Here is a 13,143-nt window from a genome sequence, read left to right on the forward strand (position 1 = left end):
CAGGTTCCAGCCCAGGGATCCTACATCCAAGGTCTGTATACTGTCCCAAACCTTGCTGCTGTTTCCCTGGATTACTTCCTACTTCATCTCTACCAGGCTCCTTCTCCACCTTTCTCTGGGTACACCCTTCCCTCAGAACCTACAGCCTGGATCCCAGGGCTTCAATTTCCCTCATTCCCTCTCTAGGCCAAGAGAGTGACTACAGACCTTTACACTGCAGCCCACTTCTTACACGCTATTTCCTGATTTTATAGCAGCTCAACCTTGCCACTGCCCATCTGGGATTCATTATCAGTTGAAGCTTATCAGCCCTGACTCTTCTCCAGGTGCAGCCGGTCACAGGATTATCTGGGGTTTTTTTACCCAAACAGGCCTTGTGTGGGGAAGGCACACATAATACCAAACATGTGATCTATAAACCTTGTTTTCTACTCTTGGGAAAGGACACAGCTCTACTGACTTCAGTGGGGTTTGACCATGTATATTAGCCAACAACTTTACCTTATGTGTCTAAACAAAATTTTTCACAATTAGAATATTGGCAAATTGCAATGAACTAGTTGGTCATGGCCATCAACAGAACAAGAATCACATGCAGAAATTATCTGACATAATTTTGAATCAATAAATTTGTGAAATATCACACTCTTTTCCCAGATAACTTGCAAATAGAGAAAAATAATTAAATCTGTCAAATAAATGATTCATTACAAATTATTTCCTTGGCTGTAATTGGGAACAATATTTAGATATTCCAAGTTGATCTACATTTTAGGTGGAGAAAATGTCTTGGGAAAAGGCATAAACTTTGAAGAACTGAGAAGAAAATAATTCAACAGGAATGTACTGTTGAGGCATCATTTCATCAAAACTTGGCTGCTTAAAAAGCTAGAATTGTCCATTTAATGTTCTACCTTCATCAATGAATGATTCTTAAAGCATGTAATCATAAATTGTTCAGATCTAGAAACATGTTGCATTCTCAATCAAATATTTAAGTTAAATATATATTAAATAATATAAGTTTCATGCTGCACTTCCAAATCTTTTATTAGTTATTTTATTATAGGCTGCTAGCATGTCCAGTATTCAAATCTTCTAACAAGGAGGCCGTTGCAAATAATCCAACTGGGGGTAGTCCTAGTAGGAGATACTGAACCATGCTTCCGTAAAGTCAACTGGAGTTTTGTGCTTTGACTGCACTTCAAACTTATGCCCTCACTGCACTTCACAGTGTATTTCTTTTACAGGTGTTGTATTGTCATTGAGTGGATAAAGACCAGTATTTTGACCCAAGGCCTTCCTGAGAGAGGTTGACATTTATCCAGATGATGACAATACAACACCTGCAAAAAGAAGAAAATGGAAGTAAAAGTTTGTTTTGTTCATGAAGTAGTTCAATGCAATGAATATACTTTGAAGATCAGTTGTAATAAAGCTTTTATCTTTACTGAGTGTGGAGCTTTGTGCAGTTTGAACGGATTCTAATTTGTTATCCTTTATGCAGTCCATTTATAGCTGCAGAAAAACTTGATAAATGATGCTGACAGCTCATTGAATACTTGGGGAGGTGTGTGTGGGGGGTCATTTAAGTACCTACATCAAGGAAAAAGCAAACACCTTTACTGACCAGTAACACTGATACACCCTTAGTTGGAAACATTAGTATCGCCTCTTCTAAGCAGAACATTTATTAGTGGGCAGGGCAGAAAAAATTGAATGTATGGCTTGAGTCACAATATAGGTGACATGGCATGTCTATTACTATCAGCAAACCATCAATGATTGATATGTGTATTCTTGTGAGATGGTACTGTACCATAATTGGAAATGCTAGGCATCAGGATAGTTAGACTTGGAGAGAACCTTATGAGCATAGGTCTTTGTACACCTCATCACTAATGCTCATCTACAGTGTTGCATTTGAACAAGAGACTCCTTCACTTTTAATGGTTAAACCCTGATATTGAAGAAAGTCGGATGTTTGCTTTAATTAAAATAATATAATTTTAACAATGGGGGTATGGGAATTGGGATCAAATTCAGAAGCCCTCCATTCATGGAGCTCCAATTCATTTCACTAGAAGTTTCATACATTGAAAGTTTGCAGGGCCAGGCCATTGGTTTATAATTGGTAATATTTTAATTTCTTCTTCCCTCTTTCCATTTGTAAAAAGCAAAGGTGAATGAATAGTGTTACTATGTTCTCTTATATTAAACGGAAACACCATCTCATTTTTCTCCTGAAGGATTGTAGCTGGAAAGTAAATCTTTCAGAACATAAAGCACTCAAATGAAATCTCAGTGTAGTGAGACCACTTCCAAAGTAAAAAAGCATAATACTGAAGAAGTCTGCATTAATGGTTTCTACTTATATACTATGAATAATGATCTTAAATGTGATGAAAGCCTTCAGAGGTGATGACTATCAAGCTCTGAAACACTTAATTAAAGTAGGATGCTTTCTCATTAACATTCTCCAGATCCTGATTTGAGACACATGAACACAGCAGAGATATGCACTTTGAAGCTAACTTATGTAAGAAGAGGATAAAGCTAGAAAATAATAGAAGCAAAAGCTTCTAAACTCTTTCTGCAGAAGATAATGCAGCTACATTTCCATGTAGAAGGATAGTTTATTACTTAAACGGTATGTACAAATTCTAAACATGAAAATACTGAGTAACAGAATATCAGACTCTATTTACAATTACTTTTTTTTTTACAAAATGTTTTTACAAGAAGCATTTTTGCTCTAAATAACATGACAGACACACACACACACACACAAAATCAACTCTTCTGTATTACATACATAAATAAATATTGACTTTAAATGACAGTTATAGGAACATAATTTCTACAGCCAATTTGGGCAACAGATAAGTAGTTCTGTCATCTCAGCACTACAATATAATTAAGTAAAGAGGAAAAATAATTTTACATATAGACCTCTGTTAATTACTTTGTAAATTGTACCTTACTAATATATTCAGTAGAGGTAAGACAGTCATTACACTTCATGCCTATAACTGAACAATGAGTTTGGGCATGCAAAACCATATATAATCATCATCAACATCTGAAGGTATTCATTTACAGTTTTTAAATAAATTTTTATTTATTTATTTAAACTACATGCAACAGCTTAGTATCAGCTTCCTGGTTACAATGCACAAGTTTGCATAACAGTATTTATAGTAACTGGTGTTCACAGGTACTGATAAAAATGTCAGAATATACTTTGCACACAGAGAAAGAAAAGGAATTAATAAATAAGTCAATATCACAACTACCTTTATAGACATATAGGACAAAATAAATTTTCTAAGGGTGTTGTACAAGGGATTTAAAACAGTCTGGGCCTTATTCTGCATTTTTTAAGGTGCTGATTTAGGACAGCACTTAAGGACATGCCTAAGTTTATTCCTATTCAAGATAGCAATTAAGCACATGTTTAATTTTTAACATGTCCAATTAACATCAATACAGTTAAGCATGTGCTTAATTTCTGTCCTGAATAGGAATGCTTTCCTGAAGCAGGACCTCTATATCCAGAACTCTCACTGATATCAGTGGGACTCTTGGGTGCGAAATGAATTCAGATTAGACCCACAGAGTATTTCAGCCTCAAGCCTGTTTCCACTAAAGGCAATGGTAAAATTCCCATTCACATTAATGGTGCAGGAATAGACCAGTGTTTCTTTGATTTTGTGCATGACTCTGCAAGATACTAGTGCCACCTGTGAGTTGCTGCATTATGTCCTCAACTCCAGATGAATGCCATGAAAGTTGAGGGTGCTTAGTATCTTGCAGTTCATATCTTTCATTTTTAAGAATTTCTTGCCCCCTTCAGCCATATTCCCAGTGAATGCCACATGAGACACATATTAGTATGGCACAAATGTTCTCCTTTTAAGACAGAAATAATTTTTAGTCCTTACTCTGCTCTATGAACATCTTAAAAATGAACTGCCATAAGAAAAAGAATTCTTAAACATTATTCAATGTAAAAAAAAGTTTCAAATGCATAAAAAAAGAAGTTAGAGCAACAATGGCATAATCCTATAATTTTCCATTAGGAAAAAACTAGCAAACAAAATGTATTTCATCCATGATTTAAGTCATAAATCCATCAGAATCATATGCTAAGTTGTAATATATAGGTTTAAAGGTGCAGTGTACCTAGATAGTCCATTATCCATATTAGATCTTTATTACACAACAAAAACTGAGAAAAAAAATTTTAACTAAAAATCTCAAGTAGTGATTTCAAACTGCATTGCTGAATGCAATATTAGCATGATTTAGGACAGCCAAATTAGGTTAACTGTAATATACCCTGTACAGTTCAGTAAATGAAGTTTTATGAATTAGGCACTAAGACCCACATCCTCGTGGTATTTAGGCATCTGACTCCCATTGGATCTAGGCATGAAAGTCTTCAACTATGTGATGCTAAATTCAAAAAGTTATATGAAAATGACTGATATTTAAGAACAAATAAGATATATTCCTATGCCCCATTTGTTGGTGGTTTGGTTGACTCATGATTTCAGGATCATTTACTCCCATGAAATTTCTATAGCTGAATTAGGAGTTGAGAAACTGATTATTAAAGAGCAAGATTAAAGTGTTAATCATCTGTCTATAAACCATAATCTGTTCAATCCACTCCCACTCCCTTCATATTTATCTCCAAGATATCAAGAACCAAATCCTGCTGTCCTTGCTCAGGCAAAACTCAATAGCAGTTCTTCAATGACAGCTTTGCCTGAGTAAGGCTGATTGGTCCTTTAATAAATAATTTACCTTTATACTATTTTATAAATATTTTAATATTTATTAATTTTATTACTTTTTTAATGACCTTTAGTCTCCACCTGAAACATCCAATTAAGAAAAAATAAATCTAGCAAGCAGATTAATCCATTTGGAGGAATATGGCACTCCACTCAACAATCAAGACCTAGCATCAAGAGCTGTTGACTTGCCAAGTCCTACATTCTTGAACACATCTTTGCCATCGATGTTGGATTTCAGAAAGACAGAGAGACAAATTCTGCACTCAGCTATATTAACGTGACTTCAGCATAACATCAGTCAATTTATTCTAGCTTTATACCAGTATTACTGAGAATGGAGTCTGGCCAAAAGGTTTAGGTTGAAGTTTTCAAAGAAGCCTAAGGGATAGGTGCCCCAATCTAACTCCAGAGCGCTTTCCTAGCCGTACTTATGTCCTGTGTAATTTATGTGTAAAAATGGTGCCACACATTGGTCCTATTCAAATTGCAGAGGTTTAGTAGTTTCTTTCCGAAGACCTGTGTACGTAGATGCATGTCAGATTTCAGCTGAGTGAAAAATGTTGCCTTTCTGCTAATTGCAGTTACCCTCAAAGCTTGCTCACATTATGTAATAGGGAAGAGAAGTTGTGGTATGTGTTTTTCTTCTATTTTCTCCAAAGCATAAAAAAACCTTAATACCTTGTGGAGTAACTATCCAAGGCCCAAGAGTTGTAACCCTAAAGACAGTTTTGTGAAGTTACTTGCTCCAGGAGTGCATATGTCAGAAAGGTACCAGGAAAAATAGAAAGAGAGTGGAGGAATTAATGCACTAATCTCTGAGTTGTGTTCTTTTCTCTAAAAATATTCAAATGTTGGAAAAAATTGAATGGACGAACTAGTCAGAAATTACGATAGGGCTCTTGACTCTTGGTAGCATCAGCCTGGTCAAACCTTTTCAATGCAGATCATCTGTATTTGAATTTCTTCTGTACTTTGCTATATCTCAGGAAGAAGTGGAGTACGGAAACTTTATCTGTAGTCAGGTTTGGGTTTGTTTTTGTGATGGTTGTTGTTGTTGGATTCCATAAAATAACTGTTGTGTTATTTGTCAATAATTGCAAGTTACAGAGAGCTTGAGTTGTATTAGCCTCATTTAAAGATGTGAATGGAATCTGCACATGAGAATGCAGAGACAGCAGTTTTTTGGACAAGAGGTTGCATCATCAGGATTATTTGTATGAACATAGTGTGTAGAGAGAGATTTTCCATCATTTTGATTATAAATCCAAGCAGTTTCTGTTTACCATTAAAGATTGTCTCTCTGTGTGGCAAATTACTCTGCCTGTTTAAGTTGCACAATAAGGTCATCTGCATTCCCTTACGGTTAAAAACAGGGTATCCTTCATGCCTGAATTTGAAAAATGCATCCAATAAACTACAAGCCAATGACTTCCAGACATCAGTGTATTGTCACATAATTCTGTGATCAGACCACCATGTAGCCAGTACATCCATTCTGCTGTTCAAAAGATCTTTGGGGAAAATAGATATGCACATCAAAAAGTCAAAGAAGCCCCAAAGTAGCACTACACCTAATGACATAACATGTCCCTTAGAATTTCCATGTCTAAAATGTTAACATTCACTATTTAATTCTCTAACAGGGAAAATACAAGGTTCCCTTCAAAATAGCAAGAATCAAATTTTGGGGCAATTTTCAAAGGCATGTGTTCAACTCCTGTAGAATATCAATGGGAATTAGGCACCTAACTGCCATCTGTGCTCTTGAAAATCTCCCTTGTTAACGTATTTGGTTAAGAAGAGATCTTCAGGGTACCATTTCCACACAAAATATAGATATTGTGACTAAAGAAACAGCTACTATGATCTATTTTTTTCTATTGCTAAGTTAATAGTAGCTTCCATTGCAGACTGCCTGGGTGTGTCTGTTATTGCTACTTATTTACTTGTTCATGTATTTTGGGTAAATAGAGATCTCCTTTAATGGGAAATTGTATTACAGAAATATAGTACAGAAATTGGCTCAGCTCCACTGAGTTCAAGTGAGAGATGCTAACTTATCCCAGTTGAAGATCTGGCCTCTGGCTTTCAAAGTGATGTGTACATAAAAGAACAACGTTTCAGATATTATAAAGACTAGCAAAACAAAACCCTCCATTACTCACTGCACCCTTTCAATCTACTTTAAACATAGGAAACCAAACGTTCTTACAACAAACATACATTTGATTTTTCTCCGATGTGTTGACTTGGATGCAATCCTCAGTTAGCAGAGGAGGGGTGGCACTGTCATGATAGTTGCTGTACATTTCATCCTGGCATTGGTACAAATACTATTATTCATGCCTAAACTATGTAGAAGTAGCTACAAATCATACAGGATGGTAACTTCCACTGGAAAAAAATGATGTATTGGTCCTACAGATGTGCATTTTTCGGATCTTCTTTTGGGAGCTCAGTCTTTCTCTCAGTTATTTGTTTAATCATCTGAAGCTGTCTAGTATTTTTCTGGGGGTGGTTTGTAGTGATGTGGATGATGCTGTTTCAGATGAGGCCCTGAGTAAAGAAGAAAGGGTATTTCACCACTTTGTTCTATGTGTGATACAATAATTAGGCCCCCATCACAATAGAATCAGAGCATCTCACAATCTTTAATGTATTTATCCACAGGGCTATAAGGTAGGGAAGTGCTGTTATTCCCTTTTTACAGGCAGAGAACAGAGATATTAAGTGACTTACACAGAGTCACACAGGATGTTTGTGGCAGAGTAAGCCCTAAACCTGGGTTTCTTAAAGGCCAGGCTGCCAGTGGAACCAGTGGACCATTCATCCTTTCAGTGGAATAATTGCACTCAAGGCCCTGAATGTGCAAAGATCTCTGCTGGTGATGAGACATGCTCACAGGCAGTTCACATGACTTCAGTGGAGTTCTGAAAGGGTGGAAGGATCCAAGTAGATGAATTATTTTGTCAGATCAGGACTAATTTGTTAGATATTTCTTGGATTCCCACAAAATTAAGCTGTACTATTCCAAATTATTAGAAAATAGCATTTTGTTGTACCGAGCTTCTTAAAATCTAACTGCATAAAACTGCTGGCAAAAATAAATTTAGGTAGCATTTATTATCTAATGAATAACATAATTTACCTTTTTTGCTTTTATTCTTCAATCAATTTACACTATTAACTGAAATAGTGTGCAATGATTTGTGGGAATATTCTTTGCAGGGAAGAAGAAAATAACCACATTTCATATATTACTATGTCCACTTCAAATGAAATCAGTGGCAAATACCCTACAATTCAGGGTTTTGACCGGAAACATTGATAAGAGCTAATTACAGTACCTCCGTTAAGTGTTGCTATACTATGAAGTTATAAATATATTATTATGGTATCTATTACTGGGTTGCGAGAACTGATGGGACTCCATGACTCAGGTGATAGCTAATAGGATTAAGAATCTTTCACCTCTAGATAATGCATTTTTTATTTATTTGGTTACATTCAGGTAGAGTCACATTATCCCCTCTATGGATGGCGGTGAAGAAAAAACAGTGGAATTCTGCTAGAAGGGATATGGAATGGAAGTTTCCTCTCCTGGGCAATATCACTCCCCCTTGACGTCTCTCCATGAAGTTCCAGATCCACAGAATGGGGAGGAGAACGAGAGCAAGCATGGGGCTGGCAGAATTATACATTGTCTGCCCATCATCCCTCTAGTGTGAAATCCCCCCTCAAAAAAATTAACATTGTCTGAAGTACCAATAACTTTTCCTCTGTTTTGTGGATGCTCTTTTAGTGTGGTTAGAAGCCGAGTCCTTAACACCATGGCTTATAAGAAATAAGGTGACATAGGATCTTCAGGTGGACACCCCTGAAGGATCTCAGAGGAATCCAGTTTTTTGGGGCCAAATGTTGTTGTTTCACAGAGTGATACAAATTCTTCCTTCGAGTCTCCCCCTCTCCCACTGATGGAGCAATGTCTTGGAAACTTTGAGGGGAATTTCATAGAACCTCCTAGGTGGATTTATCCTAGGTGGATAAATCCTGTGCAATGGGATGATCTGGTCCTTAGTAATTACTTCCCATTCTTTTTTTTTCAGTGCTCACACATGGTGATGGACTGACCACTTATAACACTGAAGATGTACAGAATGAGCAGTACAGTGCAAAATTCCCGTAATGCTCCTCAACCCTGTCCTGTAGGTTCCATTGCTATTGTAGATAGTTAACTTTCCATTTCTTGGCCTCTGTGCTGAGACTGCCAATTTTCATGGGAACTCTTTTTTTTTCCGGGGAGCTGGGGGGACGGGGGAGGAAGGGAGAATCTGGACACATGGACATATGTGCATATAGGCCATTAGAGAACCAGGACATGTACAATCTTTGGATCACTTCTAATCTGGGCTGGATTTCAAGAGATAACTAAGAAGTCAGATGCTTTATATTCTAAACCTCTGGTCACTCTAGAACTCTTAATTCCTATATTCAGCCACTTGTTTACTATTTGCATTTCTCTCTACATCACCTTTGTATCCCAGCCTATTTTATCCATAGATTTCTCTCAAAGCAATGCACTGGCTGTGACACAAGTGTGTAGTTTCTTTGCTACAGTACTCTGCAATAGCATCAATGTGACCCTGATATCCTGAGATAGTATCACCAGATAGTATCACCAGAAACTTTTTGTTGTTTTTCCCAAAGAGCAATCTGGAGTTAACAGGTTTTGGAAACTGATCATCTGAGCTACCATCTTAGCAATACTACCAAAAAGGGCAGGTTGTTTGTTTTTAACTGAATCAATATTTGTGTACCTGATCATTAGTTATCTTACCAGAGTGTTTACCAGCATTTCTTGATAAACAGTTTGTGGCTCTGCTTTTATATAGCCATCGTTTCTACTAAACCTCGGTGCAATTTTGCAATGTTACATTAGGAGAAAGTAATTATGAAACACATTATCATTATTCATGTGCTAAGTATTCTAAAAGTATTGGGTCACTTACCCTTTATATGTATTTATATATGGGGGAAATACAATGAAAATTGTGCAGTAAATATACAGTGGATGCAATTAAAAAGTTCATTCTGGTTTCAGAGACATTAAATGTTCCATCAGGATTCTCCATTGTAAATAGAGGAATATCCCTGGAATCCATAATACCTCTAAAAACAGACCAGTGTAAGAGTGCTCACTGTAGAGAGTACTGTATAGCAGTTGAACCATATGACTTTGTTTTAATAGTTGTGATAGATAATATCTTAAGTACCTTTCTCTGCATATACACTAGTCTAAATACTTTTCTGTCAGGTCACAACACTTACTGTGGGGTGAAGATGGCAGCAGATCAGGTGTTCGGAATGATTTTATTGTAGCTGGCCCCTCCCCACCTGTTGTCAGCACTTGCACTTCTAATCGATAAAGCGTCGATGGCCTCAGGTTGGGCACTGTCAGCACATAATGATCCTAAAAATATATGAAAGGAATAAATTCTTATGGCTACCAGAAATAATAGACAAAATTGCTCCATCCAGAAATTTACATTAAGTAGATACTTTCTTTCTCATATACATACCTGTATTTTAAACTGTTGCAACTCCCATAGATTGTTTTCTTAAGGTCTTATACTAAAGAATTTGTACATTTATTATTTAGTTCACTGCTCTTTGGTTTGGTTAGCACATACCTAAAAAGTTGGCATCAATAAACACTTGGCAGAGCAAGAATTGGAAATAAAGCCAGTTCTCAGGTCTGGTCTACACCTAAATCTTAGGTCAACCTTGCTACATCACTCAGGAGTGTGAAAAATTCAGAGAGATAGTTAAGCTGACCTCAACCCTGGTGCAGACAAAGCTAGGCCAACAGAATAATCGCTTCTGTCACTGTAGTAAGTGTCAGTGCTACCATGGCACAGCTGCAGCCCTGCAATTGTAACATTTCTAGTGTAAAAATACCCCGAGAATTCACCCACAGGATATTTCTTCCCTTTTCCCTTAAAAATACAGCTTTCCCCATAGTTAAGATTGCACTTGCACATTTTGTGATGCCAGTTCCTGTTATGTTGAACTTAAATTTTCTTGTCAGTTTTCTGAAATGAAACTGTCAGTATCACGAATGGAGTTTATTTCTAGGGTTTATTTATTTTTCAGTTAACAAGTTCACTGTATGGCTCATAAAATATTTTATAGAAGCCAACATCTGTCTTTAGATGCCATTGATTTATAACTGATGCACTTTTGGGTCAAGGACTACAGCCTCAGCTGGTGAAAATTAGTGTAGCTCCACTAACTTCAATGGAGCCACACTCATCTACCCAGGCTGATGATCTGGCCCCTAATTTTTAATCCCATTTTTGAAGCGGTGGGAGTTGTCACTATTAATTAACATGGGCCAGACTTTTCACTGCTTTGCATCTTGTGTGATCATTTACACCTGGACAAATAAGCGCACAGTAGGTGTAAAATGTTTCCAAATTAGAATGCACATTTGTAAATGACTCAAGGAAATGTTCAAAGCAGTGAAGAATCAGACCTTCAGTTCAACTTCTTCCCAAGTCACTTTGGGCTGCTGAATCACCAGACAAGCATCAGGTGGACTAATATGAGAACTGGATTAGTGGCATTAAACTAGGGTCAGCGGAACTAAACACAGCACAAACACAAAATAAACTCCACCTGATTGCTGCACTAAGCATTCCAGGAATTGGCACAGCAATTTCATCTGGCAGGCAATGAGCAGAGCATTTAAAGTATGCTCAGCAGGGGGGGTCACTGCCCTGATCTAGCTCACTGAAGTCAACGGAAAGACTTCCATTATCTTCAGTGGGCTTTGCATTAGGCCTGGGGTTCTTAAGTAGCAGTTCTGCCACTGGTGCAGTTGGCAACACTTCTTGAAAGGCCTCCCTCTTGCCTGCTGCTGCTGTGGCCAACACAGGAGGAACTGAAGGCAGCAAAGGAGCCCTCGGGAAGAAAAGAGGGAAGAGTGCAAGTTAAATCTTCTTCCAGTTTAAATGAAGAGAGAGATCTAGTTCTATTTTAAATTGTCATTATTTAACTCTCCCTGCAAGGGGGGAAGGGATCCCCTTCATTTGTGTCCTTGTACTGTCTGTCTCTCCTGCTCAGACACACATGCAGTACCAGAGAACACAATGATGCCTGGCAGCTAAATCAATACTAAAAATACAAAATTAGCCATGCACACAAACATGCAATGCTCCCAGCAATGAAAAGAAAACAAACTTACTGCTGGCAGTATCTGTGATTGGGAAATGATGCTGTTGGGTAAGCTGTTTTGTCTGCTCTCTGTAGTAACCTCCGCCCAGGTGACTTGAAACCCTGTCATGGGCTGATGAAGATTTGCCTTTGATATCTTCCACGAAAAGTGACCAGTAATGTTTACTTCTTGAACAAAGAAAGAGGCAGATAGATTCTCGGGTTTGGCCAGCACTTTGGGGAGAACTGATGCTGCAAAAAATTGAGGAACGAAGACGAGTTAAATTTTGAGGAACAGTTAAAATGGTGTTAATATAGCTTGAGATCCTAGGGTCACACTTTGTTTCTTGACATGTCTATTGTTTTTGTTTATCTGGGTTATTCAAGACTCTGCCAACTTTTTGCCATCTCTTTTCTTAAGCTGTTTATCAATGTCTGGCTTATTTTAATTGGAATTCTAGCCAAAATTCAAACTCCAGATCAAGGTCCCCTTAGCTTGAGGTGATATAAATGGTGACCTGTGACATTGGGGGTGCCATGTCAAAGGACAGATTTTTCATGGACAAGCAACCAGTATTTCTTCACTAGGGAACACAAGCTCTTCCCTTCTTGGCTGGAGTTCAGGAAAACTCATGGGATGGCAAGAAAACACTTTGTCTTTCTGATACCAGACTTGATAAAGATACTCCTGAACAGGGAACTGTATAAACTCTAATTTAGGAGAGTTTCAAGACAACTTCTCAGTATTGCATCTAGTCCCATGGCTTGATTCTTAACTGACTTGTATTTTGTTTGGTCACTTATCTGTGGAAAGTGAATGCAAAATGATATGCAATCTGCCACATCAAAATGGAAGCAATTTACACTCACTTTGAACAGGTGCTGGTGCAAGGTACTGGCAATTCAACCTCACAGCTTTAGGCCTTTCAGCATAGTGTGGAATCAAAGAATTAATCATAAAATGTATTAATAGAATGCCTGGCCTGAAACTGGTCATAGAAGGCCCGGCCTGAAGTTGTAGCCTGAAACTGAAATAGAAGCCTCAGGCTAAACCATTAACAGAATGCCTCAACTGAAATTAGGATAAAGATGTTAAAATCCCCGAAGAGGTCTCTGAACCACA

General features: G+C 37.5%; 1 protein-coding gene across 1 annotated transcript in view; it reads right to left on the reverse strand.

Moving 5' to 3' along the window:
- Window positions 1-2,622: 2,622 nt before the first annotated feature.
- Window positions 2,623-13,143, reverse strand: part of ANOS1 (anosmin 1) — a 173,834-nt gene continuing 163,313 nt past the window's right edge. Inside the window, exons 12-14 of the mRNA XM_067552999.1 lie at window positions 12,052-12,272; window positions 10,134-10,275; window positions 2,623-7,361 (exon numbers count right to left, since the gene is read on the reverse strand). Of these exons, the coding sequence (XP_067409100.1) occupies window positions 7,303-7,361; window positions 10,134-10,275; window positions 12,052-12,272 (422 nt within the window). The 3' untranslated portion in view covers window positions 2,623-7,302. The remainder of the gene's footprint in view (window positions 7,362-10,133; window positions 10,276-12,051; window positions 12,273-13,143) is intronic.

Source organism: Emydura macquarii, unplaced genomic scaffold, assembly GCF_026122565.2.
Source record: "Emydura macquarii macquarii isolate MOO-44397 ecotype Brisbane River unplaced genomic scaffold, CSIRO-AGI_Emac_v2 contig_1424, whole genome shotgun sequence".
In the NCBI taxonomy this organism is placed as follows: domain Eukaryota; kingdom Metazoa; phylum Chordata; order Testudines; family Chelidae; genus Emydura; species Emydura macquarii.